At 35.2% G+C, this 16,856-nt stretch overlaps 3 protein-coding genes across 4 annotated transcripts; 1 reads left to right on the top strand and 2 right to left on the bottom strand.

The window, feature by feature from the left end:
* Positions 1–2,599: 2,599 nt before the first annotated feature.
* LOC114190445 (rhicadhesin receptor-like) lies at positions 2,600–4,141 on the top strand. Its single transcript, XM_028079332.1, has 2 exons — positions 2,600–2,741; positions 3,429–4,141. Exons 1-2 carry the CDS (start codon positions 2,630–2,632, stop codon positions 3,971–3,973), a joined length of 657 nt encoding a protein of 218 aa, XP_027935133.1. The 5' UTR covers positions 2,600–2,629; the 3' UTR covers positions 3,974–4,141.
* Positions 4,142–5,543: 1,402 nt separating this feature from the next.
* On the bottom strand, positions 5,544–9,544 carry LOC114191611 (glutamate--tRNA ligase, cytoplasmic). Its single transcript, XM_028080899.1, has 6 exons — positions 9,276–9,544; positions 8,638–8,734; positions 8,265–8,418; positions 6,824–7,947; positions 6,182–6,649; positions 5,544–5,991 (listed from the first exon to the last, which is right to left on the bottom strand). The coding sequence occupies exons 1-6, from the start codon at positions 9,413–9,415 to the stop codon at positions 5,773–5,775; spliced, it is 2,202 nt and encodes a 733-aa protein (XP_027936700.1). The 5' UTR covers positions 9,416–9,544; the 3' UTR covers positions 5,544–5,772.
* Positions 9,545–10,339: 795 nt separating this feature from the next.
* On the bottom strand, positions 10,340–16,014 carry LOC114192684 (phytochrome A). 2 transcript variants are annotated; one of them, XM_028082466.1, is made up of 5 exons: positions 15,565–16,014; positions 12,866–14,935; positions 11,706–12,522; positions 10,945–11,235; positions 10,340–10,729 (listed from the first exon to the last, which is right to left on the bottom strand). In XM_028082466.1, exons 2-5 carry the CDS (start codon positions 14,916–14,918, stop codon positions 10,519–10,521), a joined length of 3,372 nt encoding a protein of 1,123 aa, XP_027938267.1. In that variant the 5' UTR covers positions 14,919–14,935; positions 15,565–16,014; the 3' UTR covers positions 10,340–10,518. The 2 variants fall into 2 exon arrangements, with proteins under 2 accessions (XP_027938267.1, XP_027938266.1); XM_028082465.1 differs by having other exon boundaries at positions 12,866–14,930; positions 15,565–15,874.
* Positions 16,015–16,856: the final 842 nt, after the last annotated feature.

Genomic DNA, 16,856 nt, shown 5'->3' with positions numbered 1-16,856 from the left:
ACATCCAACAACAAGGTTCAAGCACCAAAGACACAATAGCAGTCCAGAAATACGCAGAATACTTCAAAGAAAAACGTAAACCCTAGCTTCCCTTACCTTTTTAGACGCTAAATGCAATAAGCCCACAACTAAGGAGGACCACAGCTCCAGGAACTACAATAGTGAGCTACAACATGAAAACCGAGACAACACATGGTATAAGGTTAAACTCTAATCCAACCCATGTATCCAAACAGTGAAGAATAAGAGGGGAAAGACCGGGAAACCTTAAGGGTTACTTACTTGGAAATGAAAATGGTCCTAGCTAGCTCAAGGAGGGAAGTTCATTGTGCCCTAGCAGAGCTCTCAAGTTCCAGCTGGGAGATGGAAGAGAATTTGCTTTTCTGAAAAAAGTAAAAAGTGAGAGTGTGAGATCTGGGCAGGGTATTGGAAGTCCCTTTCATGGGCTGGCCTTAGGCCTACGAAAAGGTCAGACCTAAACACATATGAGCTGGAAAAAAAATGGGGCTTACAATTTTGAGGTTAAAGTTTTTGTTATTCTTTTGAATGATTTAGAGGTGAAAGAGAGTGAGTTTTAGGATAAAGTTTGTGAGTGATTTGACTCATATAATAGATATAAAAAAAATTTAATAGATTAAAATGTAAGATTATTATTTTACCTTATAGTTAAAAGTAAATATATTATTATTATTATTTATTTATTAAGTTAAAATACTAATTTGGTTCTCTAATTTTAATAAAAAAATTTAATTAGATCCATAATTTTTATTTTTTTTAATTTAATCCTCTAATTTGTAAATATATTTAATTAAGTTTGTTTGGTTAGATTCACATTAAACTTTCTTTATAATTAATACATCAAATCATTCTATTTACACACTAAAATAAATTTGAATATTTAAACTTTTTAAGTGAAGTGATTTGTTGTATTAAATTTAATGAAAATCTAACACCAATTTAACAAAAACGACCTAATTGAATATTTTTTAAATTAGATAACAAAATTGAATCAAATAAAAAGTAAGGATATAATTGGATTTTGTATAAAAATTAGATGACAAAAAAGTATTTTAATTTTATTATTATTATTATTATTATTATTATTATTATTATTATTATTATTATTATTATTATTATTATTATTATTATTATTATTATATGTTGTTCTTCTTCTTTGAAGACACGAACACTCTTCAAATCACCTTCTCCTTATTAATCCATGCTTACCTCACTAACACAAATTCATTAACCACACACATCACATGAAAATCACAGACAAAATAGTAAAATCTGCATGTGAAATTATACATAACAATTTAGGGCAATTCAGTAAAAATATTCACCATCTGTAGCAATTCCTCCCATACCAAAGATAATCTCACCCAACCATCTATCGCAAATACCTTATTCTATAACGGTATATCTGCGAAAGAACACAACCTTAGTATTGATAATCCGAATTTTGTTTTAATGGTCCTAATTAAATCCATAACAGAAAATCTTAGATTAAACATATAACATTAAATCAATTATTAAAACTAGTTACTTTATCATTAATCATCTTTATATCTCAATTCATATTTATTTATACTAAAATTACATTAAAACTATTATTACAATTAATTATATTAGTTAACTAATTCCCTTTTGTTAAAAATTTTCATTTACATTATAATGTCATGGTCTCAAGTCAAATAATTTAAATCTATAATGGAAAATCAACAATTTAGACTAAACATATAACACTAAATCAATTACTAAAATTAGTTACTTTATCATTAATCATCTTTCTATCTCAATTCAAATTTATTTTTATTAAAATTAAAGTAAAACTATTATTACAATTTATTATATTAGTTAATTAATTTTTTTGGTTGAACATATTTATTTACATTATAGTCTTATGGCCTCAAGTCATATATTTTAAATTTATAACAGAAAATTAGTAATTTAGATTAAATATATTAAATATATAATATTAAATTAATTACTAAAATTAGTTATTTTATCATTAATTATCTTTATATCTCAATTCATATTTGTTTTTATAAAAATTAAACTGAAAATATTATTACAATTTATTATATTATTCATTGAAAATCAGTAATCATTAAGTTTCTACTTAAATTATTAATTATTAGTTTGAATTATTATTATTATTATTATTAGTATATAAATTAATATCTTGTGTGATGTGACAAGGAATTGTTGTGATGTCATGTAGGAAAAGTAAACGTCTCAACATTAGTAGGTAGATTAGTTTCTTCTTTTAGTGAAGTAAAAGAATGTGTCTTTTAAATCTTGTATGTAAATTAATAAAAATGCGTGAGATGTAAAAAACTTGCTATTTATACTTCGTAATACATTTATAGATTAAATATGTTCCGTTAATGTGTCAAAGAAACACATTTGATTGATAAAATGAATTCTGAAAGTACTTAGAATTTGATTAATGAAGTAAAGCAAAGGAAAGCAAATTTTGTTGTAACTTTTCTTTAAATTCAAGAAACAACAGGGATGTTCCCAAAAGATGAAGAAATAAATAAATACCCCATTTTTTTTTATTTTCTGTGTCTGTGATGCTATAAATATTAGTGTTGATCTTCCCAAGACTTTCCAACTACCAACTATGAAGCTCCTCAACTTCCTTCTTCTCCTCACATCGCCTCTTCTCTTATCCACCGCCGTCTCATCAGATCCTGACCTTCTTCAAGACCTCTGTGTCGCTGACCTTTCCTCAGGTTCTCCTCCTTTAAAATCACTTTTTATATTTTGGATCTCAAAATTTTAGTTTTTTCCTCAATTTTACCCAACACTTCAGTTTGAAATGGAAGAAAATGAAGAGTTACTGACACAAAACTCAGTATGCAGATAAATTTCCAGTTTTTTTTTTTTAAGACATGCAATGAAATATCTCTCTTCCTCCTCTCTTTTTCTGTTTCTAGTTTTTCCTCTTTGAATAATTATATTTGATCTTTTCTCTTCACTCTTGAATTATTTTTCTTTGCTTCGATTGATTCTCTTCAAACCACACCTAACTCAACATCACTGTCCAAGACATTACACTTCTACCTACTACTTTAATTTTGCTTTGTCCTGACTCCAGTGTTTAATCATTTTAACTCAAATGTATAATAGCATTCCCACTTACATGATTAATTTTTATTTGTCTCTTTTCTGCATTCATCAACTCATCATCACACGTGAATACTTCCTTTGTTTTCATTTCTTCTAAAAACAACCTTAACACTGTACATTATTCACAATTGTGTAAGGCACACACTTATTATTAATGTTTATGTACCTTAGCAATTATGTTCCGGATAGCCACAAAAAGACTTGAACTGTATGAACAAAAATGTCATTACTCTACTTAACTCTAATGGTAATAATTAATCAGTGTGGTTGTGACTGTGACAAAAAAACAGGTGTGAAAGTGAATGGATTCACGTGCAAAGAAGCATCTAAGGTAAATGCCGCAGATTTCTTCTCCAGCATTCTAGCCAAAGAAGGATCCACCAACAACACCTTTGGGTCCAAAGTAACTGGAGCCAATGTTGAAAAAGTGCCAGGACTGAACACACTTGGTGTGTCTCTGTCAAGGATCGACTATGCCCCAGATGGTATCAACCCTCCTCACACTCACCCTCGTGCCACTGAGGTTGTGTTTGTGCTTGAAGGACAACTAGATGTAGGGTTCATAACCACTTCCAATGTCCTCATATCAAAGACCATTAACAAAGGTGACATCTTTGTGTTTCCCAAAGGCTTGGTTCACTTCCAACAGAACAATGCCAACGTCCCTGCTGCTGTCATTTCAGCCTTCAACAGCCAACTTCCTGGGACACAGTCCGTTGCTACAACCTTGTTTGCTGCCACACCTTCGCTTCCGGACCATGTCTTGACCAAGACCTTCCAGGTCGGAACCAAAGAGGTTCAGAAAATCAAGACCAGGCTTGCACCTAAGAACTGAAGCTATCTTGCGTCTTGTAAACAATAAATACACCTTATTCATTCTTTCTGAAAAATTGAAAACTATGTGAAGATAATTTGTTTAATAATTTAAATTTGAAAGATATTACATTTCCGGTTATTGGTATTTTGAACTAAAACCTAAAAATAAAGGTTTATAGGTTTATGACTTCTTACGTGTAGATTGTTCGTGTTTATGCTTTAAACTTTTCTTTTTCTTTTTCTTTTTCCTTTACCTTTACCTTTACTTATCCATTAGTTAATACGTAACCATATAATAGGTAAATGGATCCCACAAGAACTAGCTGAGTCACAGATATTATGTTATCCAATTGCACAAACCAAATCTTAAATTAGGTTTTCAATTGTTACAGATAGACTATTTTAATATGTAGAATTTGAAAAGTCTTTTATTATTTGTAAAAACAAATATATTTTAGTACTTAGTAATGGTAAAAATTAAAAAACTGACATGACAAGGTTAGAGTGATGGAATTTTCAAAATTTTCAAAATTAAAGTATCTAATATTTTAATCTACACAATCTTGATGAGTGACTTTGCATCCGTTAGGGTAAACCAAAAGTAGCCTGTTAATTAAGTTAATATATTTTATTGCCAAATTTTATGTTTAAATCATTACCATTTTATGGTGATATATAATTAATTTGATTATAGTCCTCCAAAAAGTATCTTATGATTTACTTTAGTCGCCGGAAATTTAGTTGTTTCAACAAATCCTTATTACCACTTAGAATAATGGAAACAGGCATGCTATGATTTTAATCATAACAATCAACAAAAAAATAAAAGACCTAAATATAAATTTAACTATATAATTTATAAAAAATGAAAAAAAAATACTTTATCTAGAAATATTTTGGTTGAAAGCTCCATGATTATAACACAACCATCTTTCATTATTGTGTCTCTACCGTTATAGCAATAAAGTGGTGTTGGAGTAATATTAACGGCATTTATACTAATTCCTTAAGTTACTATTGTATTTCAAGCATTGATTTTAAAATAATTTATGCTTTCAATTTCTAGTTTGTTTATAATATGCGCTACGCTAAATGAAATTATTTTGATTTTATTTTTCTTTCTCACTTTTTATTAAAATAAACAAAAATTAAGAGTGACAGCTAAATAACACTATCTCCTTCTGTAAATCATCACAAGGTAATAAATAAAATTTTGGAAAGGAACGGCGTCAAACTTTTTATTTGTAATAAATAATATAATAAACTACAGCAAACTTATGTCATAATATTTTTATTGTTATATAGCTTTCTTAATTCAAAACCTCCCAAAAAAAAAAAACCTTTTTGTCTAGAAAACCCTACTCACAAACATTTCTTCGTAATCTATTTTGATGAACAAAACAAATAAACAATAAGAACGATACATTTTTTTAGTTAAGAGAGATAATTAAGTTAACTTCAAAAAATAAAAATTCAGAATTTTTCTCACATTTAATATCCTCATTCAGATTTGTTTACTTTTTTCTTATCTTCTTTTCTTTCCTCTGAAAAAACAGAGAGGATAACATACTAAGCTATCAAGTCAATTGTTTCGGCAAATGAGTAGAAGCATTTTCATAAAGGCTACAGCAATTTGTCACAAAAGAGAAACAAAGACTTATCCAATTGCTAGTCAAAATCCACTTACAATTGTTTGCTTACAAAACATATTACAGTGCCCTAGTAAACATAATAGCTCCACAAAATTGTTATCCTCATTACCAACAATGCTGAGTCTGAAAGTGGATTATGTTCCAAACAGTTTTAAGGTCAAAAATATCACTTCGAACCTGTCTGCTGCCTGCCATCAGGGATTCCATATAGCACAATGGGTTGTGAGGGGCGAATGAAGGGTACATCACACCTGAAATATCCCTTCCTCTCAAGCTGCAATACATCTCCACGCTGAAGATTTCGCATGTTGGAGTCTCCATATGCTAAAGTCTCCTTTTTGGTACATGGGTTAAGCACGTCAATGAAATCCTCTCCTTCTTCAAGCTGCAGTCAAACAATAACATGAAATATTCTGTAGGAAATATTGGAAACAACTTTTATTCTTTTCATATTTTCTTACCCAAAAACAATCGTTTTTTCAAACCAAACAACACCTATGTTTTTTCTTAATTTCTCTTTCCTAAATTTTTAGCGATAGAAACCAATGGGCTGAAACAACTGGATGAACACATACCTTTTTCTTTGTAATTAGGTAATCAAACTCCACCAATGTCAGGCTAACTAGTTCATCTATCTCAGGAAGCCAAGTGAGTTTCAATTTGGTTGTCTTCACAGATCCTTCAAGATGCAAAACACCACTCAACCCTGTGATATTTCCATCTTGGTCCTTCTCTATTTCCTTCACTATGGCATTTCCCCAATCCATCAGCGTTACCTCCTCACCTGCTGATATAGACTCTGCATCAACATGGTCAATCCAGATCCTTTTAGTATAAGTTGTAGCTTTATCTCCGGCAGCTTCATATTTCTTGTGTCGAGGTATGATGCGGACAAATGGTTTCTCAGGACCATCAGTGAGAGTCAACAACACACGTTTGTCTGCAATGACAGCAGTGTGTCTAGGACAGACAGGATCAATAATCTTCTTATTAATGGTCCAGAGCTTGTCCCATTCCATAAGATTGAGATTTTTTGATGCACCCTGTATAGTATCAGAGAAGAATCATCAATATTCTTAAGCATATGACTAATACAAGAATGCACACACAAAAAAAGGACAGCAATTGATAAACAAATTCTACTCATCATTTCTAATCTGAAAGAGAATGCATCCTTTTTCTTTATTTAGTAAATGAAAGCAAGAACTTCTACTTACTTGCTCAACAATAAACTGTATCAGCGCTTCAATTTTTAAACCTCTTCGCACAATTCCTTGAACAGTAGGAAATCGTGCATCATCCCATCCATCAACTTTCCCATTTTGTACAAACCATAGAAGCTTTCGTTTGCTGAGGAGAGTGTAGACCATATTCAAACGGCTGAATTCATAGATAAGAACTTTTCTAAGACCCATGTCCTCTTGAATGCGGTAATACTGAGCATTGCGGTCATGGTATTCACTTGATCGGAGGGCATGTGTGATTCCTTCTCTAGCATCAACATATGGACAAGCAAAATCATAAGTTGGATACACTTTATACTTGGATCCAATTCTATGATGAGGCATTGGATTGCAACGATAATAAACAGGATCTCGAAGTGATTTGTTGGGGTCCTGCATATCCAACTTGCCCCGGACACAACACTGCAAGCCCCTCTCTGTTCCGGCAATCATTTCCTTCCACAATTTTAAGTTCTCTTCTACACTGTTATTTCTGCATTTGGATTCTATGCCATCCATTCTCTCCTTTTGCATTTGTTCACGTGGAGTGTCATCAACATATGCTTTACCCTGGCGAATTAATTTTTCAGCCATTTCCATCAACTCGGGGAAGTAATCTGATGTATACGTAATTTCTTCATATTTAATACCCAAAGTATCAATATCTTTCAACAGGTTGTCCACAAATTCATTGCTTTCCTTAGCAGGATTGGTATCATCAAAACGCACAATAACCTGGCCCTGGTATCTCTCAGCAAAATATTTGTTTAACAGAGCTGCTTTTGAGTGTCCAATATGAAGATAGCCACTTGGTTCGGGCGCAAATCGCACGCGGACTTTTCCAACTTCAGCATCTGGAAGATCTATTTCTGCTGAAGGTTTGCTTACTCCCTTCTGGATCTCAGATACAGCCCCATTCACATTCTTCGCTCTATCAGTGATTACGGACTGGTCTTTTGACTTGTTTGCTGTTGGCTCTCCCAATCCTTTTTTGCCAACATATGCTGACGTGACTTCATTCAAGGCAGTACCATGTTCTGTCACTATTGAGTTGAACCATCGTACAAGATTTGTATATTTCGTTGACTTCCTTAGACTTTCCCATCTCTTTCCAGTACCTGCAAAACAATAGCAAAAATAGAATCTATCTGAATACTGGGTAATAACCTATTGGCTGCCAAGCTAACATGATAAAAATAGAGAAATGGAAGAGATGTATTTTGGGTATACACTGCCACAGCATTATGTAAAATTATTGGCCACAATATAGTTCCTATGTTCAACAGACACATCCACACACTAAACCTAGTAGATCCTGTTAGTTTGTTGGCATGGATACAGCATAGCCATAACCTCAAAGTGCAATCATAAACACCATGATTTTCGCTTCCATAGGCAGATTGTGTAAAAAATAGACGTTATTAAAAATCTTTACCTGCAAGGCCCGCCCAGATTGCTATGTCTGCAATTGACAATGAATAACCAACCAAAAATGTACGCTTCTCCAAGTACTCATCTATATATTTGCATGCATTCTCAAAAGCAGGGCCTGATGAGAGGATAGGAGCATACTCCAGCCATTCATCAATCTGAAAAGGCAGAAGGGAAATGAAGAAAAAAGATGATAGTGAGTTTATAACTAGAAGTAAAAGGATTCGCACAAAAGGACTTATTTGAAAAACAATTCAAGAGATTAATCTAATGCAACACAATATATTTGTCTTTTAAAATACTCATCTTTCCATTTTCACTAAAACATCTTCGAGGACTTCATGCATTACGATATTATGTTACACAAAGAAAATCACCTGGCTAGATTCCAAAGCATTTTGCCCATAGAAATTGGGAAGACTAGCAACCCGCCCAATATAACGTAGAAGAGCAAAAGTTCCTCGCAACTTTAGCCTGCAAAGTAAATGCACTCATCAACAAATAATAGATAGCAGACAAGGGTGCACTGCTTGTAGAAGAATACGGGTTAATATCTAGCCACCACATAAACCCTTGTGTTATCTCCCTTCAATTTAGGGATATTATTAGTACAATAGACACAGAAACCAAATTGAACATTGCCACAATCCATTTAAAACGGTAACCACACGGAAATGAAATTCATGAGACTTAAAACCCACATCACAATACATAAGCGTACTAAATGTTTACCATGGCTCCAAAATTGTCGATCCTACACAAAGTGGGAGCACCGAAATTCAATTTTAAAAAATTGCCAATCATCAAGATTGAAAACGAAATTCAACGCACATAGAAAATACAACGTTTCTGATTATTTATATCGAAACATTTAAGCAGTGTTGCTAGTTGTTATTCCGAGAAATAAACAAAGTGGGTGTGAAAAGTTGAAGACTTCGGAGAAATGAACTTTGGGGATGCGAAAACTTGAAGAATTTGCAGAAAAAAACAAATAGAGCGGAGATCGGAAATGTACCCATCGGAGAACAGAAATGTAGGGGCCGAGTCGGGAGAGAGAGAGGTATCGATCGAGGGAGATATTCCGGCGAGCCTGGCAGCGGCGATTACTGGTAACGGCGGAGAAGATGCAGCGAAAGCAAAGGTTTTGATGTCCATACTACGCTAGATTAACACTAAATAGACACTACACAGAACTTTGTTGATTGCTCCTTAATAGGTTCGTCTAGGTTAAGGTGTTATGGTGTTGAAGAAAACTTGGTTTTTTATCTTCACTTTTCTACATTCCAATTTTGACTTTTTTTTTTCTTTTATCCAACTGGGAGTTTTTGAACCCGAGCCCGCTACTCCTGATTTTCGAAAGGCTTGGCCCATTGAAAAATTTTCATCATCTTGAGATGAAGAGAAAAGTGATTTTACTTTAAACGCAACATTTCCATTTCAGCACCTAGTTTTGGAAATTCTAGTCAAAATATTACAAATTTTCAATGCACTGGCCAAGCCTTACCTAGTTTCCTTCTCCTCTTTTTGTTGGAGTTTTAGTGCAAAATATTTAATGCTAAAAAATTGGGGGGGGGGATTTTGAATGCTAAGGAAATGAAAGAGATTTAAACAAATAAAAGTCTTACCCTATGTTTAGATCACAAGACTAAAATATTTTTATTATAACATCCTTTTTCATAAAACTTAAAACCATGCAATTTATTAGTTTATGCTTATTGCAAGTTCAAGTGAATTTATTTTATGTCCAAAATATTTCAACTGTTTTTTTCCAGCTTCTTTTTGGCCATTAATGTGAATCATCATTACTTGTACTGTTGTACAACGTACTCGCTAGATAAAAGAAACAAGACTAACCCATAAATAAAACTGTGTGGACAAATATAAACATGTAGTCTGTGTACAAACCAACAAATTGAAGACAACTTATACGGCTGCATGCAGATTGAGGTTACGTCAAAAACCATGGGTAAAAAGTAAAGTTAAAAAGCAGGAGAGGTTTTAACGTTCTATTCTGCAACAAATGATTCATGATGATTGCTGTTTGCTGAAGGAATAAAGAAAGAAAAACTGGACTCAGAATAGATCAAGGAATGAGAATAAGATTAATAATACATTATCTACAACGTTCGTTACAAGAAGTAGTTAAAGAAACGTGAAACAAATAAAGAGTTACATTGGATGCAATTAATTTCTAGCTCCATCCTCTTTATGATATACAAAACAGATTGTGTTGCATCATCTTATTCTTTTCCAAAACTTTAAGCTTTCAAATTATGGGCTGCAGCAAGTTCAGCAGAGAGGATAAAAGCTGATTTCCCTGCTTCCCTTAGATAGCGAACATCTCCATTCATAAGCTTCAGCAGCTTTCTGCTGATCAGTAGGCTCATACCCTCCTCCGATTCTAGTCCATTATTTCCAAACATCTGGTTCAGTAATGCTTCCGGCACCCCACTCCCACCATGTGTTATGCTACATAAATACCAAAAGAAAACACTGATTAGATCTTTATGTGGTAATGCAAACTAAGTTGAGCTGTAAATAATTTTATAATGCAAGTTCTTTATGTTAATCATGCCTCAGTACATGTACTGTTTTCTCCGGCCATTTAAATCACATAAATGCACAGTACTTGAGTACAAGTACAATATCAAGATGAATCAAATTATTAAGCATATAACAGTTACCTGAGCTCTAACTTGACAAGATGGACCGATTTCCCTAACTGTTCTTTGGTTAGCGAGCCTGCTACTGCAACCTGGCCTCCATTTGGTGTGAAATTGATGGAAATAAGTAAGAAGTCAGCCAAGACCTGCTGAAGCCTTAGACTATCACCGTATAAAGTTTCCATTACGATTTGTTCTGCAACGTCATTGACTATTCGGATACTCTTTCCATTACTTTTTGTCATGACTTGGCTAAGGGAGGCAATCATTACTTCATGCAGAGTGAATTCAGCCATCTCAAGATCCAAGTAACTGTTAAACATAAGGGAGAGAAGATTTATAAAACTGTTAAGGAAAGATGCCAAGACAAATAAATGAGGGAAACTGTATTTTTTGATAATTATTAACACACAAATTAATCTAGCACTAAAGCACAGCGTGAGTGAAAAGTAAGCATCCATCTTTGATTATGCCTTCTCTCAAAAATGCGTATAATTGAATATTCTATATAGGTAACACCCTAAAAGAGCATGACAAAACTACATAACGAGAACTATGAGATAAACAAAACACGATGACAAACACCCAATATCAATTGTGTTATACTAGTACATTTTTTTTGGAGTTTATTTGCATGAATGAGGTTAGCTTTGTAGTCTTCAGTTTCTATGAGGTTTCAAATTTGAACTTCTTTGCTTTAATAGGAGCTCCACCTGATAAACTCTTGACATCACATAAATTTGAAAATAAGGGGAAAATATAACAATATTCACATATCATACCCGTCTAAGATGCTGTCAAGATCTGAATCATCAAGAATTTTGCTAAGTTGCCGCTGGCACTGAGCACTAGTGTGCAGAAATTGTTTCTGTTCTGTTCCCAATTCAGTACCCTCCAACATTTTCCGGGAAAATATAATCCCACATAAAGGATTCCTGATCTGCCTTTTCATGTAAGTTAATGCATTCAATCTCTTCAAGGCAGTTTGCTCAGATAGACGCTGAATATGCAATGCTTGTTGGAGTTCTGGGCTAGCTAGCTGTAAGAAGCAGAAGACCCCAGTAACTAGGCCCTCTACGTCCAACTTCTTACTCACGGAAAGCAGGCACTCTACATACTTGCCATTCCGAGCGAAGAAACCAAAAGCAACTTTCTCTGTTTCTGAACCAGTCATGGCTTTATTAAGTACAATGCCAAAATTAACAAAAGCTTCTTGATTCTTTAGTCGACAACAAGACATCTGGGTCCCAAAAACCTCTCCCAAAAGCATTTTATCCATCACCTCCTCTCGCTTCCATCCAGTTAACTTTGACATAGCTGGATTCCACTCACAACACCAGCCAAATTCATCTGTGCCAAATATTGGCGGGATTAATGGATTGGGATTCTGTACAATTGCCTTGTAATCACCTTCAATACGGGTGAATTTGTCCATTACATTCTTCTGAGCAGTTATATCATGAGCCACAAAGCAAACACCAACAACATTGTCTCGAAGATCCCTGCTTGCACAAGCGTTTACTACTAGACTAATAGGACCAGAATCCATCTTTGACCCGAAAGTTTTGATCTCAAATTGAACATTCTTCTCTTCTTCACCTAATTAACAGAACAAAACAACAATTTAAAAATATGCAAAAGCACGTTAAAATAATCTAATCCCATTGTATCAGAGAAATTGCACCAATTCCTCCCACCGAGACCCAAAAAATATAAATGAACACAATCCTAGGGTGTTCCATTTCTTCTCAAGAAACTGTCAACAAGACACCTTTCTTCTGAGAATTCTCAATCAATGCAACATTCATGGGTGGCTTTAGGAAACATAATAGAGAAAAGACACAAACTAACTCGTCTTTAAAGCTTTTGCTTATGGATGACAGGGCTTGAAAAATAAAGAAAATAAGTGTATGAAAAAGAATAAGATGGATAAAGAACATACCTTGCAGTGCCAAGTCAAGCATCTTCTTGACTCTATCAGTTGAAGAATCCTCAACAAGTGTGAGTAAATGCTTTCCAATAGCTTCACCAACTGGAAGACCTGTCAACTCAGCAACTTTTATGTTCCACCCGTTTACCAGGCCATCGACATCAACTGCCAAAATAGGCACTGTTGCTGTTTCAATCAACCTAACCATCTCGCTTGTAACTGCTTCCAGTTCCTGCATCCCTTCGATCTTCAGATCACTTAGTTTTGTATTAATTGCATTTGTCTGTAACTCTGTACCCGGAGTATCTTTGAATGCATTTCTCAGTATTAACTGCAAGGAATGAATAGCATCCATTTCATAGTCCTTCCACGGCAAGCTCCTTGCCTTCACGACTTGAAGGAAAGCCTTGAATGACGATCTCGGATGCATCCTCCTTCCGTCATCTTTTTCTCCAGCTTCATGCTTTGCACCACCCCATCGGATTTCTGCAGCAGTGTGTGACCGAAACCAAAACACCACGTCTTTCAAAGTAATTCTGACAGCTGCCATTCCACACACAACATCACCCAGAGAAAGAGCCGATGGGAAGCCTGCATCAGACAAGCTATCCGTACTCAAACCTGTGGAATCCATATGGTACTCGGACAACCACAGAGCTATCTCTCTTATCTGGGATTCACTTGGTGTCACTCCTAACCTCCATAACTTGTTCTTATATAAGAGGGCTGCTCCATCACATTTCACTAGATCCATTATATTAGGGCTCTGTGATACAATTCCAAGGGGTGCATCTCGCATCAGCATATCACACAAGAGTGTCTGTGTGCGCAGGATATTCTTCTCAATAATCTGATATTCTAACTCTATTTCTTTGTTCACATGGATGGCAAATACTTGAGCCAGAAATTCACAAGCATACCTAAGAGGAAAGGGAACGAACCTGGGAGTAGTGTTATGGCAAACTACCAAACCCCAAAGTCTCTTCCTTTTTTGTGGCTGAACAGCATCAGTATCCCCATCTTCTTCGTTATCATTGACTACAACTGCCATGACCAGGGAAGCAATTGAATCCATGTTTGCCATGTATTGAGCATGACAACTATGAGGAGCCCTCAAGGTGGAACCACACAAAGTCAAATCAAATGGGAGTTTTTCATCTTGAAGAACCTTCACGTGTTTTGCATGACAATCAACTATCATACGGACCTTGTTCTTCATAAATAAAAAGCGTGAAGCCTGGGGAATATCTGTGGCTGGATAATGCAAACCCAAATATGGCTCAAGGCCCGGCTTTGTTATCTCAGCAATCACCTCCCCATGGTCATCATCGTGAAATTTATAAGCCATCACCCTATCATAGCCTGTGAGCTCAAAAACTTCTTGAACCATTGTATCACATAATCTGTCCATGCTTCCACTAGGCAAAGATTGCAATCGGGTAATTGCTTTGGCAGCAAGCTTGTAAGACTGCAAGGCACCAGCTGCAGTCATGGGAACCTCATAAGGCTTGACTGGCTCAAAGTCAATGATCAAACTGCCAGTAACTCGATGAATAATCGCATAAAAGGGCTTCCCAGAGGTCTTGCAATGAACAAGGATCGGGTTAAGAAGTGAAACCTCCCCAAATCCCAGAGCCTTTTGCAATGCAGAAGCACTAGGTGCTGTGAACAAAGTTTTTATGTCAGTGCCAATGCCAAGGGCAGGGTGGTCACCAACACTGGGGACAGCATGACTAACCATGGTCAGCATTTCAGGAGCGTTCTCACTGTATGCAATGACCTTACATGTTTTCTCATCTAAAGCCAACAAACATCCAAAAGGCTGAATCATCTTTCCTCTCTGTATGTGATGGAGGTAAGCTGTCGTAACTTTATCAGACCTTGGTTGATTGACTCCATCAGCTGTTCCAGAGACTCGCACCGAACTGGAGTAGTCAAAGGAACTACCAGACTCCTCAAAAGTTGCATGGAGCTTTGCATCTACAGTTGTCTGGGCAAGAACCCTAGCACTATGTCTTGATCTCCCCGAATTGCTGGACGATTGGCTGGGCCTCGAGGAAGACATTTTCACTTCAAACTGCACTTCAAATGTAAATATAACAAGCGTAAGTTAATTGGAATCATATAACAACCTCGGAAAACAACTTAAATCTAATATTGATTTACTCCAATGCCAATCTCTCCGCTCCTGCTCATGTAACAATTCAACAGGAGAAGAACAAAATTCCAAAACCTTTCCAATATGACAAAGTCTCCAGAGGCTAACGTACCACTAATAACTTATTCTATTACCCAATCACAGAATACCAGCAATCCCCACACCTCACGTAAATAGATTCACATCGTTATTGTTCATCTCTTCTCTAGAGCATATGCAAATTCTGAACAACAACAACCCAATCATCCAACTCCACATGCTTATAGATAGAATAAAACTGGACACTATTATTCTTAATTTTCAAGAAAATTGATCACGCTGTACGTCAATACAGTCAATACAGAGAAGAACTAAGAGCCGACAAAACAATTCCTGTAAAACAATAACATATTAAGCTGAAAAAACAGACACCCATGACATACGTTAAAAGGAGCAAAGTCAATAGGATAGCATATACGGGGATAGCACATAGAAGGAGGAGGAAGGGGAAAGGTAAAAGTAAAATCAGGAGAACAGAGAGTGGAGAAAAAAGAAATCGTGGAAGGAAACGAACCTCGAAAGGGAAAGAGTGAGAAGAACAAAAGGAAGGAAGCAATGAAGATAACAGAAGTCAAGGGTTAAAATAAAGAAAAGAGGTGTGGGCAGCAACACCCATGTCTCCCCTTCCTCTCCGTGTAACCCAACTCCTTCTTCGAACTCACCACAACTGTGACCAGGGACCGCCATGCCATAAAGATATCATTTTTATAGTACCCACTTCCACAACCATGTGAATGTGAATGTGGGAGTTACTGGGGAACGAACTCAGACTGAAATAAATAATAAAAGAAAAAACACTAAACAAAATCATCATTATTCGTTCAACAGTTAAATGCTTCCGATATTTATGAGTGGCCAATAAACAAAGATGAACATTTATTATTTTAGAATAACACTATCATTTTCCCCTTGTTATATGTTAAAAGCGATAAAACAAGCCAGGTGAGTGGGTATAACATTTAAACACTGTTAGAAAGTATATGAACAGTAGGTTAGAGTTGCAAACAAAGATTCATGGTTTACATAAAAGATAAAAATTTACAGTATAGAGATTAATAAAAAAGATTTGAGCATTGAGTTGTGAGAAAAAAGAATTAGATTTGGTTTTACAGGGACAAAAGTTCAGATTGTGTGTGAGAAAGTGTGCATTTATTAATGATATAAAAAGTAAGTAAAATGTGCAAGTGGGCTTGGCGTTGTTGTTGGTTCACTAAAACAGACAATAAGGACAGTTGTGGATCATGGATGGGAGGTTTTACTACGCCCGTTGCCCCCTTCTTTCACTTCATCACTTCCTTTCAACACTCACCTTCCATTTCGGATTTCATCGTGCCCCCCAATTAGACCCATATTTCATGTGTTAAAATCTCATTCAATTTTTTAACTCTTACGGGGAGATGCAGTCCAAGTATATGTAATAATGTCACTCGCTATTGGTGAATGAATCAGCAAATGAAAAGGAGTGCGTAGAGTGAAAGAAAGAATGGTCATTTTTTTATTAATATTTGTGGGGTAATTCGCTGTGATTGGATAGCCGTCCCATACCTTGGGTTTGGAGATGAGAAGAGAAAGAGAATAATAATAGTAAGAACAAGAAAGTGAGTTATGGGTGTCACGTGCACTCCTCAAAGCTGTGTCATGCTGCAGCTGCTGTGAGAGTGTGTGTAAGACTATAAAGTAAGAAAGAAAATGAAAAAAAGAAAAAAGAATGGTTTGAATTCCATGCTACATTCTGGGTTTGAATTCAAGGCACAGTGTGTGCGTGACTGGGTGAGGATCATCACAACCATAACTGACGTAAACATA

Source organism: Vigna unguiculata, chromosome 7, assembly GCF_004118075.2.
Source record: "Vigna unguiculata cultivar IT97K-499-35 chromosome 7, ASM411807v1, whole genome shotgun sequence".
In the NCBI taxonomy this organism is placed as follows: Eukaryota; Viridiplantae; Streptophyta; class Magnoliopsida; order Fabales; family Fabaceae; genus Vigna; species Vigna unguiculata.
Note: the sequence above shows the minus strand (reverse complement) of the source record. Positions and strands in the feature narration are given on the sequence as shown.